We start from the raw sequence: 24,489 nt of genomic DNA, 5'->3' as shown, positions 1-24,489 counted from the left end.
GTCTCTCTTCATCTCCATTGTGTCTGTTAATATACAGCTTGGCACTGCACATCATGTCCCATTCTCCAAGGCAAAGCAGCTATGTTGGTTCCTCATAAGTCCTGGGTTTTGTTTTTGTTTTGTTTTTTTCGAAACTCATCCAAGGAAGGTTTGCTGAGAGTGCATGCTCATTCTCATCACGGTGTTGCTTGTCAGTGATACAGCTGCACATGCTCAAACTGGAGGGCTGCCTACTAAATTCAGATCTTCCACTGCTGGTCACTGGGCAGCTTTTCTGGAGCAGTTTGGAACTGATTTGGCTCGTTTGAGGGCATCTCTCTGCAGTAATATTTAAGGGAGAGGAAAACTGAAATCCCCAGCTGCTCTACAGAAGCATATTGGCTAGATTCTACTCAGCAGTCAGCTTCTCTAACAAGGTTTTCTATCAGAAATGAAGCTTCTCTTCTTTCCCTGGCCCTGAGTTTTAATCCTGTGTATCAGGCTAATACAGTATGAAAGGCACATAGTGATGGCTACTTGGAATGCAGCACATAGCTGACTGCACTCAAACATAATGTTCATGTGTGTTATGGAGATAACGCTTATAGAATAGAGATTGTGAGGACTGCTTTGTGCAGGCTGCAGCAGCTTTGCATCCAGAGAGCTGTTTGTTCAGAATTAGATGCTGTGTGAGGAGGTTTATGTCTGATAGCAACTTAACTACCTGAATACCAAAGCTGCTATTCACCAACACAAGTTCAACTGCAACAGTGAACACATTATTCAATTAATCGATCAACAGAAATCCGTCTGCAGCAGCTTTGATAATTGATTATTAAGTCATTTAACAAATATAAATGTTCAACTTCTCAAATTTGGATTCTTACTTTTACTGTTTTTTGTCACTGTAAATTTAATATCTTTGTATTTTGGTTTTGTGTTTTGACTGTTGGTCAAACAAAATAAGGCATTTTAGGCGACACCTGAGCTTGTCATGGACAACTTTCTGTCATTTTGTTAACTAAATAATACATTAATTGATAATATAAACAATCATTAGTTGATGCCCCAGTGTTGGTTATTATTCATGTCTGATTTAACTGTTTTTAAAACAATTTTTCATATGTTATTTCAGCTGCAGTCCCATTTTATGCTTATTTTTTGACTAAGTCACGCTCTCTCTGCCATCTCACTTCTCTCTATTCTGATTCTGACCTCAGACAGCACAAGTTATTTATTTATTTGTTTGTTTGTTTTTACATTCAGCACTGAACAGAAATCGTAAAATCACATGGAAGAAACTAAACTTAGAAGTAGATAATGTTTAGGACTGAAGCTTTTGTTGTGTTGGACCAGCTCCTCTTTTATAATGAATGGCTTCAGACCTGACCACTGGATGGAGCCATAATTAGCAAAAGAAATCAGTCTATTTGTGCATTTTTATTTGCCTTGTTTCCTTTATCGTAAATATACATACAGGAGAAAACAATAATGCTTATATGTTTTTTATCAAGGTTCACCTCATCGTGTTTTACAGGGATGAATTAGATCTTTAATGAAATGTAGTGTATATTCAGTGTATATTGTAGTGTATATTCACTGTGTATTCACAGTAACATTTATGTGGTTATGAAGGCAATCATTGTTTTTCATGCTTTGGACAAAAAGGCACAGCTGTTCATCTCATCCCGTTCTCTTCACAGCTCTGTGCTTAGCTGCACATCGCTTCAGAAGACAGCGACACTTGATTAAGCTAATTTACACATTTTTCTAAACTCGGGGCCTTTTTCCTCACTCAGCTTGGAGTCAGATCCTAAAATAGTTCACATATCCACACCTACCACACCCTTCAACATCGACCCTGTGAAACACAATATCTTTACCTCTCTCATGTTTTTATAAAAGTGTAAAGGGTGAGGAGTGGTCCTGTTGATGTGAAGCCAGATTAATCAACAGCAGCCAAAACTAATGACGGTAATGATGTCTTGTGCACTAATAGGTTGGTCAAGTGTCAGTCCATGTGGTTTATAGTGATGTAGTGGAAAGTTATTAAGTAGTATTTGTAAAATAGTGTTAAACTTTGGCAATATTAAGACAGCTGTTATCGATGGCAATTAGTGTTTGTCGCAGTGTGGTAAACAGCCAACATAGAAACAGTGAGTAATTAGTCTGTTTTAACAGCAGGTAAGCATCAGAAGGGACCGTTTCCTTCATTAAACTCTATGTTGGTGCTGATTTTGGACAGTAATCAGCCCTTGTGGTAAGTAGATGAAAACCTTTTTTACTGCTGTTCTCCGGGGTGGTCGTAGACATATAGACCAGTCACACAGCTGACGTGGGAAATATCCAGGATGTGTTGGAATTAATCTCTCTCTGGCTCTTCCCAGTTATCCCTGTCATAGTAAATAACTGGTTCTATGGATTTGTCAGCCCTCCTCTTAACATGCTCCCAAGCTGCCACTGCCATTAATTATGAAAGCTGCACATGTTTGAAACACATTATTAGCCATTAAAAGACACGTTTTGCCGCTCCTGCAGTATGTGACAGCTTTAGCCTGAGTGTTTTCTTCTATTTACTTGATCGTCCAACACTATTTGAAACATTTCTGTCCAAAATGCTGTAGTTCTTTTGTTAAAGAAAAGGTATTTTTTCATGGAGATAAACCTCCAAACAGATATGAAGTTTTTGTTATGCAGTCTGTTTGGAAGATAAGAACAACAAAGATTTAAGCTTACAGGAGCAGAAGCGTTGAACCAAAACAGAAACATATTAAAGGAGATAAATCTTATAAAGAGATGACTTTTAGAATGAAGGAGATACTAGCTTTAATATTTCATCTTGTGTTTTTTGTCTTACCACTACTTGTTTCCTTTTCCTTTATGCTGATTATCTCATTTTGAACAGAAATGAATTATTTATCCCAGTATGTGTTGCCCTACTGTTTCCTAGCATGGGATGAATAGCAGAGATCATTCAAAGCCTTAATAACAAGCAGTAAACAGTGGTACTGGTCTGGTAGTGTATTAAATCAGGGGTCCACCAGTGAAGTATTAATGATGCCAAGTTTGAGAAAAAAATGTGTGTGTCAATGTTGTAGATATATGTATGTGTTCATGCAATCATAGTCATATCTTTGCTTGGTAAAAATGTGTGTGTTTGTCAGCATATACAGTGCGGTCCAGCAGTATGAGACCAGTGAATAGGAAACACTTTTGGGCCCTACTGTATATACATATGTTATATGTTGGTGTAAACACATTTAACTGTTCATTCAGACAGTATGACAGGCTATTTTGTGTGCATGTTATCTATGGATATACTGCACAATGTGTATGTCAGCATGCAAGTCTGCATTCAAACGTGCAAAAAAATGTTCTTTAAATGTCTCCAAGTGTCAGTATAGACGCCACAAGTTGATGTTTTTGTGTGTTTCTGTGTGTGCGTTGTCAGCGGGTCGCGCCTGCTGCAGCCAGCGCAGGTGTGTGACGTGCTGAAGGGACTGATCCTGGTGCTGTGCTTCTCCATGATGCATTACGTCGATTACTCCATGATGTACCACCTGATCAGAGGACAGTCTGTCATCAAACTCTACATCATCTACAACATGTTGGAGGTACCGCGCAGTTTACACACTAATATCTGACATGTATACAGCATCGCTTCAGGTATTTACACAATAACAAGAAACCTGCAGATGTCTGTTCTTTGAATACTAAATGCTTAATGGCTATGTGTTATAATACAGCGGCTGCCCCTGCACTGTGAGAGGACGTTAAGACTCAGGCAGACTAAGTTTACAGATGTACAGTACATTTTTAGGATTCTGTGTATGTACGTTTCTAGTTTTCCACCTTCAGTCTGTGTACACAGTTTCTGATTTTTTTTACCTGTGTTGGTTTATAAATCTTTCCTCTGGTTCAGCATGTATTTAACCCAAATGGTCCAAATACAGAAATACATCAATGTGAATTTGTTTCTGTTGGTTTGATGACTTATGTATAGAGAGCAAGCAGTTGGTTTGGTGCCTTGCTCCAGGGTTCTGTGACAACAATTTGCACGGGTTGAATCACTCGCGCTCAGTTACATATTGCTCACCTAAGGGGCTGTAGTATTATTATTATTATCATTATTATTATTAAGGCTGCAAAATGGAAAACAGCCGATGAATTAGGCTGCAGCTGAAGCGATTCAGTGTTTCCGCTTTGTCAACTGGAAATAGGTGAAATTGGCAGGTGATGAGATGGAACATAAATGCCTGAATTGCAAATTAAAGGTTACAATCCTAGTTATATTTCAGAAAAATTAAATAAAATGTGTTTCTTGAGTTTCCTTTTTTTCTTCTTTTTTTTGTTATTTTTATCACATCTTAACCAACCATTCTTATAAAAAAACAATCTCAACACATCTTAACAGTTGAACAGCTTTAACACCTCCTTTTCCTCACTAACTTCACCCATCTAGTCTCTCCCCTGTGTCTCACTCTTATGACTCAAGTTGCAATGATTGGCTGATCACATGACCAGAGCCGTAAAGGCAGGAAAGGCTGCGCTGGTTGAAATAGACACGACACTCCGTCAAAGTTTTCATAGTTTATAGGTCTTGGTCCAGACAGAACGGTCCGCCTGTTAGTGACCTCGGGTATAATCTCGGGATGGCACAATTAATATAGATTTTGTTTTGGAAACAAAGTGATGACAAAAACCAACTACCAGAGAACATTATCAGAGTATGTAGGTAAGATGAGGATTGAAATACATAGTATTATTATCTTATGATGACCTTATCTGCACTTCCTTTGCCAGGTGGCAGACCGCCTCTTCTCCTCCTTTGGTCAAGACATCCTGGATGCTCTGTACTGGACGGCCACAGAACCCAAAGAACGGAAAAGAGACAGTATAGGAGTCATCCCTCACTTCTTCATGGCCGTCTTTTATGTCTGTATCCTTCTGGTTCAAATCAGTAGCAAAATATTTCAGGGATTTGAGTCTTCATCTCTTTCCAAAATTGATTTTTAACAGTGAATGTACAGTTATAGCATCATGTAATGCTCATATTTAACTCTCTTTATGACCACTGGAGAAGATAAATAAAGCCTTTTAAGTGAAGCATAACTTGGTTAACAGGCACTAGAATTAGTTTTGTTTTTATTTTCTTCTGGCTAGACAGAAACACAGGAACTACAAAAGGCAAAAAGTGATAAATTTTTGCTGGTCTGGAGCAAGGATGATGAACTACAGTTGTAAACAGCCCATTAGTCAAGGTCAGTGCACTGTAACTTCTGTTTATCTGTAGTTTCTTAAACTTGTCTGTCATCCCTACAATTAGGACAATTAAAAGTTTTTTTCTTGTTCAAGAATATTTCACAAGAACAAAACTCTTGATGTCACAGGAGACATTTTTAGGCATCAAAGTGTTGTTTTGGTCAGGAGCTTGTCTGTTTAACTGTTAAGTTGCATTGCTTATAGCAGGTATTCACTGCTTTATAAATTAGTTGTTTTCCTGAGTGGCTGTCTCTCAGTCCTACATGCCATCCTCATCATGGTCCAAGCCTCCACCCTCAACGTCGCCTTCAACTCCCACAACAAGTCCCTGCTCACCATCATGATGTCCAACAACGTCAGTACACATACACAAATGTATACAGATACAGCGCACACCTAAGATATTATAGTACACAACAAGCGGCTTGATGTGGTAGTTTAAGCAGCTTCGCTCCGTTGTCGAGATGAAACTTGTCATGTTAATGATGAAATGCAGCTGCAACATTATAGGTCGTATTGTCTGTATCATAAATCCTGCTAACTGCATTTCTTCCTTTGCGTTTCTGCTCCCTCTCAAACAGTTTGTGGAGATTAAAGGAAGCGTGTTCAAGAAATTTGAGAAGAACAACTTATTCCAAATGTCCAACAGTGGTAAGATAGTCAAAGACATACTTTAAATTGAAAACATTTTTCCTGTTTTGTTTTTTTTCTTATGTGGATGGATGGAATAGATGTGTGACTGACAGTCCTTGATTCTGGATGAGATGTTTAGCATCAAACTACAATAGAAACTCAAAACAGGGAATTATTTAAGGCTTAATTCCTCATCCTTACACAGAAACCTTTTATGAATCCATCCATTTGGCTTTGAAAGAAGAGTACAGACTTTGCTATAGGATTAATTATGTGTGCATTTCCTCTTACATCCCCAGAGGCAGCTTGTTTTTTTTTTTGTTGTTGTTGTTTTTTTTCAGTCACTCTAACTGTATTCTAATGACAGCAGAAGAATAAGATTTCCCTCTCACTTTTCACTCACATCTTGTTGCCTGTTTGTGGAGCTGAGCTTAGTCCTAACTAGCATGGTATTATCAGTGCAGATAATGGTATTGTAAACATTTACAGCTGTGTCTAGATGGATGTTTACAGTCTGTAATACTGACGCAGATTAAAGCGACTGTAACTTCTTTCACTTATCTCATTGCATAATTTTTTAGTAAAGTGCTGCACAATAAAACTGACTGATGACAAATTAACCTTTTTAGGATCACCCGTTTTAACACACATGCAGTATACACAGCATTAACAAACCAAGTTTATTTGCATTGCACATTTCATACATGAGGGTAATGTGTGTTCTACATAATGCATAAAAAACATTAAAAAAAAAAAAGAACAGCAAAAAAAACAGTATGAAAACATTAAAATGCAAATTAAAAGAATAGAAACCTTCTAAAGAAAATGAAATGAGAATGTTAAGAACAGAAACATAAATAGAGGAAAAAGGGACATCTGCATGTCTGGAAAAGTCTGAAAATGAAAAAAATATAACTGATCTTAGATGAACATATTTAAATGATTAATCTATTCATCAATTTTCTGCCACTTATTTTGGTCCAGGTTGCATCAATTTGATTAATTATATCATCAGTAGTTATCGTTAAACTCCTGAAAAATATGGTATAATAATGAATAATTCCAAGCCGTTCTTGTTGGTTTTCCATCATACTTTAATACTTCTGCCAGTCTGACTGTAAAACATGTATTAAATTTCAGTCTGTGGGGTATTAAGAAGATCTTTAAAAGTCTTAAAGTTAACTTGGCGCACCCTGCAGAAACCCTGATTAGGACAGGAAGTGTGGGTAAATGCGGCTCTGTTGCAGCTAGAATGAAGATGGAGTCTTTACTAATCACATTTTCTTCCAGGTTGTTCCAGAGTTGAGGAACTGTAATTGCAAATTTGATTATTTTATCCTGCAGATATCAAAGAGCGGTTCACCAGCTACGTTCTCCTGCTCATCGTCTGTCTCAGGAATATGGAGCAGTTCTCGTGGAACGCAGGTAATTATTGGTCTCAAACTACGGTTTCATAGACTTATTTCATAGACAGTTAACAGATATCAGGCTACGCCAGGTGCGTTCACTATAGTTTGAAATCCCAACACAAGGGTCGGTGCTTGTCGTGGGTAAAAAAAATTCAGTATGCTGAGCAGCTCCTTCCGTGCTGTTACAGATGACCCACTGCAACACCTTGGAGTGTTTAACCCCCCGCAAACATCAGTGAATGAGACAGAGCAGAGCGGGGGAAGAGAGCCGAGTGTTTCTGTGTGACAGCTTTCTGAAAACAGTCAGCTCCTCCTGACAGTCTCAAAGCCAGAGACACAGTAGATGACAGACGTGGCCTGTCAGCTGAAATCATAACACTGATGTACTAATACCAGCAGAGCTACAGCCTTCTGTTGCTAAAGAGGTATACAAATCACAAGTCTCCAGTAATTTACTTATCTTCCATGCTGCTTTCATGGTGCCTGCACCTATTTGTTTGCATTATACAGCAGAAACAGAAGCACCTGCTCTCAGCTAATTACCTACTAAACACTTCTAATAGTTGAAATGGATGAAATAGGAGCCAAAGCTGTTTTGCTCATTCATTATTTAAGACATTTGTGCAAGTATGGCGGCATTTTGTAAAATATTAGTTATAATCTCTAAGTAAACTGACTGTACTGGTTCCAAAGAAACATATGGTATTTTAAATGGATAAAATCACCATTTTCAATCAGCATCACTCTACACTCAATAACCGATAATGACAAAGTGAAAACATTTGTAAATTTAGTAAAAGTCAAAAAACTAAAATCCTTCATTTACTAAAGGATTCAGACTCTTTAGTGCAGCGCTCCAGTTTGTGGTCAGGTGCACTGTCTTTGCTTTATCTGCAAACTTTTAAGCTGAGATAGCAAACATGTTAGCAAACAGTTGCTTTTGCAGTTGTGGAGCAGCGTTATTGTTCATACAGAGTTGTCTTCCCGTCCCCTTGAGGAATGTAAGTCTAATATTCACTCTCCTTTTAGCTTTGTTTTTGTTCTATACCAACTCCCGAGGGAAATATGTGGCTGTAAATGTTCTACTCTGTTCACCAGCTAGTCGCTAACTATTTTCTGTCTGCTGTTTGATGGTGAGCAGGTAGTGCACAGTGGATTTTTTAGAGCAAACAGCTGTCTGCTCCAGCTGAAAATAACACTATGAGAGAAGCGAGAGTGAACCAGTTCGCTAGTGTTGCAGACTGAAGAGCTAAACAATGATCTGAAACTCACTATAAAGCTCAGTAAAGCATGAAGCCGAAGGGAACTGATTCGGGTGATAATTCTCTGTTTCATCACCATGAGCGACCTCTTCCACATTGTCACATTTTGTCATCTGATACATTATTATAATGATATTTTTATAATTTTATTATAGCTGCACTTCTAAATATGTTGGTATGTTGGGTCACAGGACTTGCGTGACATTGTTTTGGTTTTTCATCGTGTGTTATGACCCCAACGAGGTTCCTCAACAAAACAGCCGTCCAACATAATCACAGGAGTCAGTTTGCTGCAGCAAAACTAAACCCTCTGTTTATTAATAGACAAACAATTGAAGAAAATTACCATAATCAACAGCAGACTAAAAGCACAAAAGGCTGATGGGCCAGACAACAGTAACAAACAGAAGGGAAGCCACTCAGACCAACCCACAGAGGGTCATAGGATCTGCTGTCCTTCCTCTCACCTAAACCAAGCACCAAAACTAAACTGACAGAAATAAATCCATGAAAAACAGAAGGACCGGACCCATCACAAAAACAAAAGCAACAGAAAAACAAAACCCTACCACATGAGCACAATAAGCACATGCTGCTGCAGTGGCTCAGTCTCACCGCTCTCAACAGCCACGAGATGCATTTGTTAGGTGGAAATATGTCCGTGTTGTGTTTCAGCTTTTTCCACTTCCTCCAGGTGGCAAATAAAACCATGAACACCTGACTCTTGTTTCTTTATAGTATTAGCTAAGACTGTAACTGTAAGTGTCACCAGATCAAATACTGGCTCAGAAAATCTCAGTACCAATGGACACAGCACCTTAATAACTACAGCTCCTTGTGTCTGGAGCCTTGTATTTTGTGGGCAGAATGTAGACACAGTATCGAGGGATGGAGTATATGCACTCTCTCTTACTCAGCATAAATTACAGTTTGTCTTTCTTCTTCTTGTTTGTCTTTCTTCAGACCATCTGTGGGTGTTGTTCCCTGATGTGTTTATGGTCGTCACCTCTGAAGTTGCCGTTGACATTATTAAACACGCTTTCATCACGAAGTTCAACGACATCACTGCAGATGTAAGGACCGAACCTGATGTTCATTATTTCTCAAACAGTCATCCATTATCACCTTGTCACATATAGCACATGTATAATACTGTACGTGGTCCGTTGCTTTCCTACTTTTCTCATACTCCATTATTAATCTTGCCTCCCCTGCAGGTGTACAGTGAATACAGAGCCAGTCTGGCCTTCGATCTCGTCAGCAGTCGACAGAAAAATGTAAGCAAGTGTCTGTTTTTCATATCACCGTCGTTATACTTGCATAAACAGCACTGAGCCTACGCAGCTAATCAATGCGGTTTTGTTGAGTGCTATAATCTGTGCTCGTCTGTCACTGTGTAGGCTTGTACTGACTACAGTGACTCAGTGGCCAGGAGGATGGGCTTCATCCCTCTGCCTTTGGCTGTTCTGGTAAGAAAGCCTGCAGTCTGTCGCTATTCAGAAACTAAATACCACAGGAGTTAGTCATTGGCACACAAGCATTAACCAGAACTTCCTCCAAACTTCAAACTTTAATTCCACTAGCTGAAAATAGCTGCTTCATGGTTCTCACTATCATTCAAATTAGATTTTTTTCATCTGATTCACTAAGTTAAAATTTCAATTTGTTCTGCTTTGTAATGTTTTAACAGCTTATCCGAGTGGTGATGAGTTCGGTGAAGGTGCAGGGAGCACTGTCGTACACTTGTGTGTTCCTCTTTTATCTCGGGTAAGTCTTTAGTTCTGTATTACTAATATTACAGCAGGATATATTTGTAGATTGCCCTGCCCAGCATCCAGAACTGAGGGAACTTTTAAGCCTCGTATTACTGTGCTTGTTGTACTGAACATGACATTTTCTTCTTCTTACATTTGCTGCATATATTATAATCAGACTGTATAAAATAAGCTCAAGAGAAGGTTTAAAGGCTAAAACTGAATTTGGTTGTCTAAGGTTTTCATGCACATTAATAAGATATATGCAGTTATTCACTCCCTTACCTTATTGAACTGCAGGCTTAAACCATTGAGATGCAGGTCAAAATCTATATTTCCATATGATTCAATCGTAACATTGTCTTCATTTAGTCATTGATAATTGAATATTTAAATGTTTAGTTTTTTATTTACAATTATAGTGTGTCAAATATGCACAGAGACTCTCACACAAACATGTCCACTGTACTGACATGCTTGCACACTAACACATGCAGGCGCTGTCATAAACACACATTCAGATTCAGAGACATACACAGTTACATAAGCATTAACACTGTGGCCTCACATTCTCCCTGAGCTGAGCTGCTGATACCCTCGCTCATTCTCATTTGCCGGATCCCATCGGGCTCGTACCATTAAAGAGTTTCCCTCAGGGTGAAGAATACAATGTTGTCATCTCTAGTGCCATCTCTGGCCCTCCCCACCCCCTGATTTAAAAATAGCTCTGGCTTGACCAGAGCGCTGTGCCTTGGCGAAGACTCAGCCGCGCTGACACGCTCTCAGTCCGAAACACCCTGTCACAGCGAGCGGTGGTCCACAGACCCAAATGTGTCCGTCTTTCTCTCATCACAGTGTCAGAGTTTGGGCCTTATAGCGAAGCCCAGAAACACAGAAGGATGGTGCACATCAACATCCTGGTGTCAGTGGTGGGATGTGAACGGAGGCGACTGAAACCAGATGGTAGAGGAGATTCATTATAGCTGTGTCCCAGCTCAAGACAGCACTGTGAAAACTCTGCTACATCTCAGCACTGTGATAACAGCTCTTCACTTATGACTAAGTGATAATCCTCATTATAAGTATTTGTTTTGATCCAAATGAACCAAACTTTACAGCTCAGTGCTGAATAGATCAACCAAATTATTGAAAGTCAACAGTGCAGCATAATAATCAAGAATGTTAAATTATTACAGATTATTTTGAGTGTCAACATCTCCACAATATTAAGTGCCTGAGTGCTCTGTAAATAAAATGTATTATTTTTATTATTATAGTTAATCAACGCATGTTTGCAAATATTCTGATTATTGATTGTGCAAATTAAAGCTTAAAGTAGATGCTTTGTCAAAGTCATAATTTCTTATTTTCCAGTCAAAATAGTTTCAACTGTCGCCTGCTGCAACGCCGCGGTAGTTGTTTTGGAAGAGGAGAGAGTTTTTGATTCTTGTGGCCAGAAATGCAACTGCTAACCGCAGCCCTCTCCCTCTGTAGGCTGGTTACACTCAAAGTGTTGAACAGTATTGTGCTCCTGGGGAAGTCGTGTGTTTACGTTAAGAGGGCCAACATGGAGGACAAACTGTTCGAGAGGCCCTCGACCACTCCATCCTCCTCCTCTGCAAAGAGCCCCAGCAAAGCTGACCAGCCAAGATGTCCCACTCCTTCAGGTAAACCACACACACCTTTAGTATCAGTTCTTTCTTTAAGTTCTTTGTGTCTTTACACAGATTCTGCTTCTATAAATCTATAAAAATATAAAAGACACCCTGAGATAATGGTGTGGCGCATGTATGTAGAAGGGCTTGCCAACAAAATACGAAACAGTTATCAGTATAAGAACCATTCAAAGATTAAAGTCCCTTAAAGTGTATTTATAGAGCCACTGCATTTTAACTAGTTTCAAACAGTAGTTCTCTTGTTTTGATCACACTATGCTTTGGCTGGCTTTGATGCTGAAATAAAAATGTAGTGCTTTTTTTAAACTCTAAATAGAATTAAAATCATAAGGAGCGATCACACACCCGTGTCATGCTGTCAAATTAAACAATACTTAAAGCGGCATTGAACAACAACGTGAAAGAGGTTGCTCATCTTCATGAACCTACAGAGAATCACCAGCTGAATCTGCAGCTCCTCTCAGCCCTCAACTCCTACAGACTCACTGTGCGTGATCTGCTCAGCGCCAAACACCCAGCCGACGCAGCTGGTGAAGATTTCCCTCAGGAGCTGGTGATGACCAAAAACAGAGCTAAAAAAAAAAAAAAAAGAGTGAACATTGGATTAATATTTGTCATGTGGACAGAAACACGACTCAAAATGAATGATAATGTTGCTCCGTAACCACTGGATGTGCAAATAAATAAGCAACTGTTTACCGATAAGTTCAGATAATAAGTCAACATTGTGTTTACAGCTCGTTTCTGCTGCCCCCAAGTGGCCAAAAAAAATCAGTTATTACAGGTTTGAGTTAACATGGACACGTACAGTATGTCACCGTATTTAAAATCTGTTCATCACTATAATGAGAGCAAAATATCATCCTGTCAGGTTTTTGGGAAAGAGGAGCACACAGGTCGACCCACTTATCGGAGGGGAGTGTTCCCAATCACTTTACATAATTATTTAAGCATCTCAGCTTGATAACCCTCTGTCCCTCTCACTGATTACACTGTGGGGAACAATCAGGGTTCCTACAATCAGGCAGAACCAGAGTAAGTCCTGGAATATTTAAGTTAACATTTCAGGCCTCTATATAAATATATGTAGATTCGTCATGGGATTCTGTTAATACCTCCGTCTGTGTTCTAGTCAGTAGTCTAATGATAGGCATGGCTTTTGATACGTCTTGCTGCTCTACCGGTCCAGACAGCTATTCATTCATTTTGAATTGCACACAGGTATATTATAATACAGTATAATATTTCACATATGTAACATTTGGGTTAAAGCTTATTTTGGAGATATGAAAAGTGTTCACAAGCTAAAACAGCCTCCTTCTGCTTCTCAGGAACAGATATCTAGTAAATGAGACGTCCTGGGATTTAATCTTGCTCATAAATGATGTTGCATGTTGAGCTCGGCCTCCTACTCACTTACTGATTTTTCTTGTCTCTCTGCACTACGACGTACTGTATTTAATGAAACAGTATTGTCTTACAGCGAGCTTCAACAACACATGCACAAAGGAAACAAAGCACTGTTGTTTTTTATATCTAACAATAAGGTTGCTAGTAATGATTTACATACTATTTGGATGCTGCTTTCTAAATCCAGTGTTTGTCCACTGCATGCACTGTGGTCTCTAAAGCAACATTCGGCTTACCTCACCCTGCCTAAGAGAAGAATCATGTTTATATTAACATTTTCAGGCGTTTAGCTGACACTTTAATTTACATTTCAGGCATTTAGCTGACACTTGCATCCAGACAGATTTGTCAGCAGGTAGAAGCTCAGTGTCCAGCTTCAGGCAGCTCAAACATCCTGTGTCTGGTGGAGCAGAAATCAAACCTGTGACCTTCTGGTTGTAGAGAAGTCTCTCTAAATATCAGATGATGATGATTTGATTCAACCAAAGCAGCTATAGGTGAAAATAAATTCACATTGTCTCAACTACTAAGTAACTACTCACCAAAGCTAATTTTTGAGCTAATGCTTATTCTTTGCGTAATGCTTGAAACACAGTATAATGTTAGTCTTGTGGGTAGGGCGGCAGCTAATGGCCAAATATTTTCTTGAATAATCATCTTGTAGTTCTTATAATTGACAATTGTGTCAATAATGTGACATTGAATTATGGTGACATCACAGATATTTCATTTTAAATTTTGAGATTTTGACCTTTGATTGCAGCATTTCCATCAGACCAATGAGTTTAATTTGTCGCGGCTTTAAATGTATCGTCCCAACAAAATTGTACCAGCAATAATTGTTATTTTAATACATTCTTTAATCATAGGATCAGTCTCTGTTTTGTTAGCAGGTTCTGTCTCCACAGCACTCAGAAATAGAGTCTATGAAGTTGTTTGTTTTGTAGATGTTACACCTAAAATGATTAATTAATTAATCAATTAGCCAGTTGACAAACAGTATGCTACCAGAGCATAAAGTTTTAATTTATAAACTAAACAATCAATTAATCAGTCTTAAAAATGATCAGCAGATTAATTGATAATGAAAACATTTGTTAGTTGCTGCTAACGCTGCACTGATTACACTGCAGAAGTCACGCAGTGTCACTTTCACTGATTGAAAATGAAACGTAGGTCGAGCTGAAATAATTCAACAACAACCGGTGTGTTAACGATGGCAGAGAGTTCACAACCCAGCAGGCCTCCGAGCGCTCACTCTCTCGCTACAGTTAGCCTAGCATCCCGTCCCAGCACCAGCTACCTGAGGACACGTCTCAAAAACATGCACCCAAATGAGCACCAACACAAGCAGCTACATCTGTCATTGTATTGATTTACCCTCTTATAGACAGCTTTATTAGTTACAGCCTTAAACTTACGATGAATAAAAACAAAAAAAGAGAACAAAAAAAAATCCCTTATTTCCTACTTTCAAATATTTACATATGAATTTCCTCATTAAGATTCATGTAAATATCTTGACAAACTGTTAAACAGGCCTTGTACCTCGAGTCACAGACACACACAATCAGACACACAGATTTGGAGGTGGCAGTATTTCCCTGTCATCCACAGCCAAAATCCCTGCAGATCTTTTCCTCCCGTGTGTGCCACAGATCCGCCTGCTGCGCTGAGCCAGGAGCTTTAATATGACAAAGATCCTGATGGTGCATCATGTCATATCAAACATCAAAGCTCCTGCCGCCGCTTGTGTTACAAATGAATCTGGTTTCTCAGAGAGCTTAAGGTGTCGTGCTGCAACATATAGAGTATAATAATAACTACTTTGAGGTGGAGGTAAAAATTAATGTGCGTCTCTTCTTGTGCTTCCTACACATTCAGCTGCTGGGATTTGAACCAGCGACCTCAGATACCATGCTCACTTTTCTAACATTAAACTACTTTGGTCTGCGCCTCGGGCTTCACCTGCTGCTCCAGTGGATCCACTGCACAATTATGTTCATCTGCATGTCTTTGTCTTTACAATGGTCTGGATTCACATAAAACTAAGATATGCCATCTGTCTATACTGCATGCTTTTGCCCAGAGGGCAGAAATGGGTAATGAGCAGTTTGGAATCAGCCATTTCAAGCCATATGGTGGTTAACGTTTATTAAGGCTCACATATCTTCCAGAGAAGAAGCGGGGAGCTCATTTTTTTGTATATGTATGTATGTATGTGTGTGTGTGTATGTATGTGTGTGTGTATGTATGTATGTGTGTATGTATGTGTGTATGTGTGTATGTATGTGTGTATGTTTGTGTGTTTGTGTGTATGTATGTATGTATGTGTGTATGTATGTATGTGTATTCAGTGTGTTACTCAAATATTAGTCCTTTTAAATCGTTTGTACCGTAAACACTCTATACGTCACGTTTATTTAAACATTTACACACTATTTTAAATCGTTTGTACCGTAAACACTCTATACGTCACGTTTATTTAAACATTTACACACTAAAACACAAGACAGGAGGCGGGACTGTGAATATAGAAAATATCCCAAAAAAATAGAATACATTGAAAGTAGGAAAAAAAACATATTGTTAAATATTAGAGGAAGCAACAAAAAAAATGTGTTGTCACGTTATTAAATTGATATGGTGAACGTGTCAGTGAACAGTTGCTTACTGACTCCAGCAGACTGAAGAAACTTCAGAATTTATTTGTCCACTGACTCCTGAGAAACGTACCTGTTGCCGGGCGCTCCCTCGTGGTCGCCAGCTTGTCACTAACGTTCTGTCTGCTGTTTGGTGCTGGGCAGCATTTAGTCACTTTATCAGAGCTTTTTTTCAGTGAAAACAGCTGGAGGAGAGGTTTAAAGGAGCGCTGAAACTAAAGCGGAGCAGTAAAGTTGCACATCATAAAACCAAAACAATGAGCTGAGAGGTGCTGTAATTCTCTGTGGTGCTGAGAGGAGCTGCAGTCGGGTGATAATTCTCTATGAGTTTGCAGCTACCATCAACCACTTTCACATTATGCAAATACTTTAATCCACTGTTAATATAAAAATATTAATTAGAGCAATTTCAATGGAAATATAATGTAGAAATCCGACCAACCCCAAAGTGCTTTACAAACAAAAGACATAGAACTCAACAAATCAAAGAGATACAATAAAAGCAAGAAAATTATATTACAAAAAAACATCAGCTAAGAAAAGTGAGGGAATATAAATAAGTCTTGAGATGGATGATGTGATCGTGAAAGTTGAGCTCTACTCACAGGTTTCACCACGTCGAGCCTGATGGGTAATAACTACAGTTTTATATTGGATTGTCATTTTTAATGGTAGCCAGTGGAAAGAGGGTAAATACCTGAGTATGAAGACTTAGAGTAATCATGGCGTGAGGACGGAAAAAAGCGTGAAGCACAAGCTTGTTAACCCGCACATACAAAGGTAGACTAGAATCAAAAGTGGAGGGATGACGACGGTTTCATCTTTTGTAGTTTGTCATGGTGGAAAATAACCAAGACGTCATCAAGACAGAATTTTCTATAATTTTCCATTGTGAGCCAGTGGTTGTCAATCAAAAAGTTACTGTAGAACAAATAAGAAATAACAGGAAATTTGCTCGTGTTAATCCAGAACCCATGTAGTCTAATAAAAAAAACATGTTGCTGACATTATTCAATTCATTTTTAGCATCTCAAATAAACTAAAGCCGAATAAATAAATCATAGAGAAAGTGAGACAGGTGTGTGCCGCATCAACACCTTTACCGTATCAGAAAATGTTGGCTGATTCAACACTGAATTATTCAGGCAGAATACTGTATCACACCAAAACATCACATTTTCTGATATTCCATGTCTGTTTTCATGGCCACCATCGTAATAGAAAAATGCTTTTTAATGCCTTTACTCGAACACACGTACATATGTACACGCGCTCTATATGTTTGATGTGCTGCCGCAGCTCTGTACTGTAAAGTGTCGGTTCAGCTCTGTCTGCAGTAAGAATTGGAAGTTTGTTGTAGCCAGATAGCCGCGGGCAGGGCGGTTGTCTCTGTGGACGGGCTCGTTAATATCCAACGCCGCTTCGCTCAATTCTCTCTGATATGATGAATTATTCTGTTTGGTTGATTTTCCTAATGTAATACACTCTGTGTGCTCAAAGTTAAAAGGCTTTGCAGTGTTTTCTCTTAACATAATGATAGAAACCAGCTGCACTTCAGTATGCTGAGTGTCAGCGTCCTTCTCTGGCTACACTTCATTGGTTTCCCTCTGCGCTGCTTTGAAAGCGAGCAGTCAGGTGGGTGTAGGTTGTCGCTCCCTGTCACTTAACCCAGAGCATCTTCAGTCCGTCGGCTACAGGCTGGAAATTGCTGCTCAGAGACAGCTCATCTTCTTCTTCCATGCTCTCCTTTCTCTTCTTGCTCTAAATTATCTAAAAGAAAACTCTCGTATACGTCAGAGTCACTATCAGTTTGTGGTCTTCTGAATACAGATCTAATACAGGCAGTGGGGGAATACTGAGTTACATCCTCCTCATGAAGCAGACAGTAAAATGAAACCCACAAAGTGTATGAAGACAGATGTCTTCACTTTTTATTTGTAAGTTATAACTGCAAATTACATCTCATCTCATTACAAACTCATCTAATCAATCAATTGATTGAAGATGGATTCAAAGGCGCCACATTTAGAGCAACCAGAAATCAACTCATCCATATGTTGTCATTTAATTTGTCCCCACTCCTCTTTACAGGTGAATCCAAAGCGGAGCAGGTCCCAGTCACACCCTGCAGCCCACCATCCTCCTCCTCCTCCTCTTCCTCTTCCTCTGTGACCACCCAGCCAACTCCCAGGACTGACTTGTTCCCCCCCCCGCCCACTGATGCCTCTCCTGCTGCACCAGCAAGCCGTCCTCCAACTCCTCCGCCTGAACCCGAACAGCCTGCAGCCTCACTCTCCAAAGAAGAGGAGGGGGAGGCCCAGGCCGCCTCTGAACCGAAGCACAGGACTCCCAAAAAAGACCTGCTGGAGATCGACCGTTTCACAATCTGTGGTAACCGCATTGACTGACCAGCAGCGGCCGCTGATGTAGCGATTAACCACTCAGGAAAGACGGAGAGCAGAAGCCTCCCGGCTCGGCTCTCCTGGCCAACAGCAGCAGAAAGCTGAGTATTTATTAAAAGTCAGTGAACATACAGTAAGTTAGCGTGAACATGGACACAGTGTGAGACGATCCTGCTGCTGTTGAAGCCTGAACTCGAGAAGTGTGACAAAGAAAACTTCAGTTTCAGAGTTTACAGCAGGAGAGAGATGGTGTGAGTGTGTGGCAGCCCAGTCGTCAGGATGAACTGGCATGTGTCTGTGTGTGTCTGTGTGTGTGTGTGTGTGTGTGTGTGTGTGTGGAGGCGTTAGCATGGTTCAATATTTAGAGTGAGAGTGTGTGATGCAGCGTATGTGTGAGCACACAAGCACTTCCTGTATGAGCAGCGCTGGGACCAGAAGGAGAGAAGTTTCTCAGTTCGCTCAGCAGCCGGAAAACAGACAAACTTCCAGACTCTTATGTAAAAAAAGGAAACACCTGAGTGGTTCTTAAACTGCATCGAGTGTTTCCTTTTTCCTCAAAAAAGATTAATACAAGTAGAGTTCTTATTTAAAATAACCAATAATTGGTTGTCCATCTAACGTCAACCCAATTTAAAATGAGGAAAGAGCCTCTAAGAGGTTCCTCCAATAGGAATCTCAAGCCAGTGATTCCCAACCTGAGGGTCAGGTCCTTCACAATGGGTCATAAGATAAACATATTTCTGATACACAGAATTATGTTTATTTAGACTTTCCTCTACTGTTCACCATTTTTCTTCTGACTCACTGGATAATTTTACCTGTTTGTGTCTCTAAAAACTGACCTTTTAAGGCAGAATTGGTCACAACAGGTTCACACACAACCGGTGATGAGGGGTTTGTTTCAGAGGGTCACGAGCCAAAAAGGTTGGGAACACTGCACCAAGCAGTCGCACACTGTTCATTTTAGAGTTTATGCATTGCTGCTTGTTCCATTAACCGCTCAGTTCAAATGAAGATTAAAGTTTATACCTCAGTGGGACTAGTTTGCATTTTTAAAACGAAGCATCTTTTTACTTTCCGACGCCATCTGATGGCGTTACAACAGAACAGTGACTTTTAAAGAGCAGCTTTAAGCGGAGCTTTTCGTTTATGCAGCCAACAGATAAAGTCATCTGCAGCCCACACAGGCGCCTTCAGCAGCTAAGAGACCTTTCATTAAAAGGACCAGTCAGCGTACGACATTAACAGAGGCTGCCGGTCAAATGTTGGTAAATTGTGACGGCACACACTAAAGCTGCTGCTTCCACCAGCCGCTCCGACCGATTTCATTCAGACTTCAAAGTAAGAATTTATATAAATTTCCAGTTGGCTCCTAAAATCCTGAAAAACACTGAAAGATGCTGAAGAGAATCTTAATTTCCTTCTTGCTTAAAGTAAATTTTTCAAATCAGTTTTACACATATATATATCCACACATATACACATATATATATATATATAGGTGACAAATCATTATCTGAAATTCATCATTTAATAACAATGCATATAATTGTTAGAAAGGGGTTATCACTGTCCTCCAGGACTAACATTGCATAACTTCCTTTAAGACGTTACGAGTGTGATTTTGTTGGAGAAATCGTATTTAATTTTTCATTACTTTTGGTCTGGAGAATGTTTGCACTGATGGACCGTATTGTCTTAAATACGACAGGTCACGTTTCTCATTCGACTCTCAAGTAATGTTCTAATGTTTACATCTTAGAAAAATAGAAGCAATATTTCCACAACAGAATGCCTTTTTTTTGCATGTGTGTTTTACTGACGTTATCTGCTATGATTTACATTTTTTCTTTTATTGCAATGAAAACTATAAAGATAAATATATAACAGGCCAGTTATATATCATCAAGCTTTCATCTGTCACCCACATTTGTAATTGAGTGTAAACAAAATATGTTATTCCTAACATTATATATCAGAGTGCTTTAATCAGAGTAAAGTTCCTGCAGCCGCGACAAATACTTGAGCTGTGCCAGAGAACCTCATGTAAACCTGTTCAAATCACTTAACAGTGGTACTTTATGTAGCACCTCATGGTTCCTTCCGCCTGTACAAGGTTAAACTGGGAGATTCTCCACAGCAACAGTTTTGTGCATCAAGCTGAGCATTTTAAACTGAACTATAAAAACAAATATATTCCACTAATAGAAGATAGAATTTATTAGGGTTTAAAATCATTGCAAACATGTAGAAATCGATTCTTTTTTAATTTAATTTAATTTCTTTCTGGTGCACTCTTCCTATCACTCTCAATTTATTTGGGAATTTAAAATGTATTTTACTGCCGTGTGAATAAGCCAAACATATGACAGTAATATACTTAAAGTGATCATAATGTAAAGTGGAGCCTCATATTTTACTTTTAGCAGAAATAAGATGTATATAGTGTTTACACATATCAGCTTTGATTTAATTCTGTTTTGGAGAAATAAAAGCTCTTTATAATATTCATTACCATTGTAATAAGGAAGATAGTTCTATTTTTGGAGCTGCCAGTTGTGATATGATGTTTTTTTTTGCGCGTGAAATCTGACTCTTCTCAGTCTTTTCATGTGGTTTTGTCGAATGTCTCGTCTCGTCTCCACCGGCCTGAGCTCAGCCTTGTTGTGGTCGGTCGGGTTCATAGTCTCCACTGTCAGCTGGTTGAGCTTAACTGGTCCCAGTCTGTACCTGACTCAACCACAACTGGACCCAGCTGAGCTCAACTCAGCTAATGGAGATGAGGCAAAAGTGTTCTTATGCAAGCTGCGATGGTCCAGTACACTGCCTGCTTTGTTTCATCAGTTTGGTTCCTTATTTAATTCCTACCTTGATAATGTATGACAATGCTCTCTTTTGGATTAATAAAAAATTGGTTTCTTAAGTGTGTTGTTTTAATCTATGCAGAGCTGCATCTTTTTTTGATGATTTGCTGTTGTAGTCTCTCTCTTTAGTTGGACACAGGTTCATTTTGAGCCTCAGTCTTTGTGCTGTTGTCACAATGAGACAAACTTCCTTCAGACGTGATGCTACGCCTTCAGTTTCACTCAGCTACAGTGTCAGTGAGATTCGTTCACTTCCTCTAACACAGTTTCCTAATGACTCAGTAAGTAACTCAGTCATTTGACTGTCTGGACCCTTTGTGTCACAGGGTTTTTATTTAGAAAAATAGGAAACGTGCTAAAGACTTTACATCTTATACAACTGTAACATTTGGAAACTGCTGTATGAAGAAGCTACTAAATGTTTTGTTCAGGTTCACAAATAAACACCTGTTCTCAGTGGTTTAATAGTCACAACCTAGTGTGACTGCCAAGACTCTCACTCCTCTCCTAGTGCAAAAACAGCAACTGAAAATTCCTGTACAAAAAGAACATGTGAAACACACTGTTGGCAGTTTATTAGGAACACCTCCCTAAAACTAATGCACTCTAATACAACAGTCCTGCAATAAACCCTGCATCAGGAAGGTCTTAATGTTCAGTTTGTGTTGAAACAGTTTTTAAAAGTGTTGATTCAACGCTCTCAATGACATACAAAACAATAAAAACACCCGTCACCGTCAGTATAACAAAAACTGAACATTATAACCATCATGAAGGAAGGGTTTACTGCAGGATGTGTATTAGACTGCCTTAGTTTTAAATAGACATAGCTAATAAACTCTATATACTCTAATGTATATATATATATATATATCAACATGTGATAAACCAAATATGAAATGTGGTTTTCTCATGTTATGTCTACGTGACTTGGTCAATTATGAAACAGTGTTCCACATGAGATAATTGTGAATTCAAATTCACATGCTTTATTGTAATGGTGAAAATAGATCATATTACAGTATATGAATCCCACGCTGCATCATTGTGCTCTGTGTGATACAGCTAAAAGCTCAGGGAAAGTGGCCCTTGAGCTACGATTGTTCTCTAATGTCAACAAAGAGTTTTCGTGCTGATCTTTTAAAGCCAACACAGACAAAGTCCTAACAGTGCTTTGAACGAAATCAGAGCAGTTACTGAGCTAGAATGTCAACAGGGCAAACTCCCTTCTGCTAATGAAAACCATGTAGTATGGCTAAAAGCTCTGGAAAAAGCAATTGCAGCTTGAGTTTGCATTGTTTTGTCAATCTATATGAATCTCAGTATTTTCTGCTGCTGGAAACATCAAATACAGGATTAAAGCTCTTTACTCTGATAACAGGAAAGCAGTAAAGGTCTTTTTTACTGCCAGTAAGCCGAGGTTTACACCAGCAGTGACCTCACCTGTCCTGAGGCAGAGCTGCACAGTATCTGCTGAGGAGGTGAGGTCAGGGAGAGTAAATCTCCAGCAGACATTCTTAGAGGGCTAATCTCCTTATACTGCTGAGGACTGAGATGAACTTCAGCTATGTCACAGCTACCGGGAAGTCGTCTCAAGACAGGACAAGTAGTAGTAGTACTTGGAAAGAGTCCAGCACATCAGAGTTTTAAAGATGAGACTTGTGATACATGTGTAAGGAAACAAAATGATCAGCAACATACGCAAGACTCATCAACAAGTACAGAAAATGAATTAAGCTCTGTAAGTGCTAATGAGGTTATATCTTGAGTTTGTGTTTGTGATTTTATGTACATTTTAATCAGAGTTCGTTTTAGCCAAACCTCTACTCTGATATTATTTTCTTTTGGCTCCACTGACAAAGACCTTCCTCAACCTGTCACATTACTTCCTGCTTCAGTGTATGAAAAGTGTCAGCACAGCTAAAAGTCCCATCTGCTGCTCTGCTGGTCTAACGAGTGTGTGATCAGTGAAGAAAGGTGATCAAAGGTTTCCAAACAGGAGTCCCCCTTGTCTTCAGGAGCTGGGGGCCCCATGTACTCCAGAGAGAGGACAACGATGTTATTGTTCAGAGAGACAGAAGGAAAACCCAGCTGATCTCCGCTCCACCAATCACAATGCCCCTCTGGGCTGCACCTCAGGTATCCTCTGTCTGCCCTCTGGGTGGAGAAGAGGTCAAAGGTCGAGGAGAAAGAGAGCACCTGTTGGAGGGACAGATGGAAAGTGTGTAATATTTACTAGGGAACAACATGTAAAGAGCTGCTTTGTTTTTAATATATTAATTCACTGACTGAATTTCAGATGATTCTCACTTTCATTTTTGTTTGACTATACCCATCTATACGTAAATAAAAACTAACTGAAGGGATTGTGATATACATATCTCACCGTAGGGGACAAGTTAACGATGGTTTGTTTAATTTGTTTTCTCCTTGATGATTTCCAGGCTTCATAAAGATTAAAACTTAAATGTCATAGTATAATAAGGCATAAAAATTTAAAAAAAACAACATGGTATAGTAAGGCATAAAATGTCAAAAAACAACATAGTATGGTAAGGCAAAAAACAGTCATTGTATAGTAAGGCATAAAAACGTCAAAAAACAACATAGTATAGTGGGGCATAAAATAGTCATAGTATAGTAAGGCATAAAATGTCAAAAAACAACATAGTATGGTAAGGCAAAAAACAGTCATTGTATAGTAAGGCATAAAAACGTCAAAAAACAACATAGTATAGTGGGGCATAAAATAGTCATAGTATAGTAAGGCATAAAAAAGTCATAGCCTTACTATACTATGTTTTTTGAAATTTTTATGCCTTACTATACTATGACTTTTTTGCCTTACTATACAATGATGTTTTTTTTACTTTTTATGCCTTACCATACTGAAATATTTTTTTGACTTTTTTATGCCTTGCTATACAATATTTATTTGACTTTTTATGCCTGACTATACTATGATGTTTTTTGAAATTTTTATGCCTTATTATAATATGATATTTTTGTGCCTTATTATACTATGACTTTTTTGTGCCTTACCATACTATGTTTTTTTTTGACGTTTTTATGCCTTACTATACTAAAATATTTTTTTGACATTTTTATGCCTTACTATACTATGATTTTTTAATGACTTACAATACTGTGATGTTTTTTGACATTTTTATGCCTT

General features: G+C 38.9%; 1 protein-coding gene across 1 annotated transcript in view; it reads left to right on the top strand.

Moving 5' to 3' along the window:
• Positions 1–21,341, top strand: part of LOC111232600 (transmembrane anterior posterior transformation protein 1 homolog) — a 28,819-nt gene extending 7,478 nt beyond the window's left edge. Inside the window, exons 4-14 of the mRNA XM_022760185.1 lie at positions 3,431–3,593; positions 4,783–4,918; positions 5,499–5,596; positions 5,823–5,892; positions 7,219–7,299; positions 9,509–9,618; positions 9,763–9,822; positions 9,946–10,014; positions 10,236–10,312; positions 11,794–11,966; positions 18,140–21,341. Coding sequence (XP_022615906.1) covers positions 3,431–3,593; positions 4,783–4,918; positions 5,499–5,596; positions 5,823–5,892; positions 7,219–7,299; positions 9,509–9,618; positions 9,763–9,822; positions 9,946–10,014; positions 10,236–10,312; positions 11,794–11,966; positions 18,140–18,456 — 1,354 coding nt within the window. The 3' untranslated portion in view covers positions 18,457–21,341. The remainder of the gene's footprint in view (positions 1–3,430; positions 3,594–4,782; positions 4,919–5,498; positions 5,597–5,822; positions 5,893–7,218; positions 7,300–9,508; positions 9,619–9,762; positions 9,823–9,945; positions 10,015–10,235; positions 10,313–11,793; positions 11,967–18,139) is intronic.
• Positions 21,342–24,489: the final 3,148 nt, after the last annotated feature.

The sequence above is a fragment of the Seriola dumerili genome, unplaced genomic scaffold (assembly GCF_002260705.1).
Source record: "Seriola dumerili isolate Sdu_G_001 unplaced genomic scaffold, Sdu_1.0 BDQW01000331.1, whole genome shotgun sequence".
Taxonomy (NCBI): Eukaryota; Metazoa; Chordata; class Actinopteri; order Carangiformes; family Carangidae; genus Seriola; species Seriola dumerili.
Note: the sequence above shows the minus strand (reverse complement) of the source record. Positions and strands in the feature narration are given on the sequence as shown.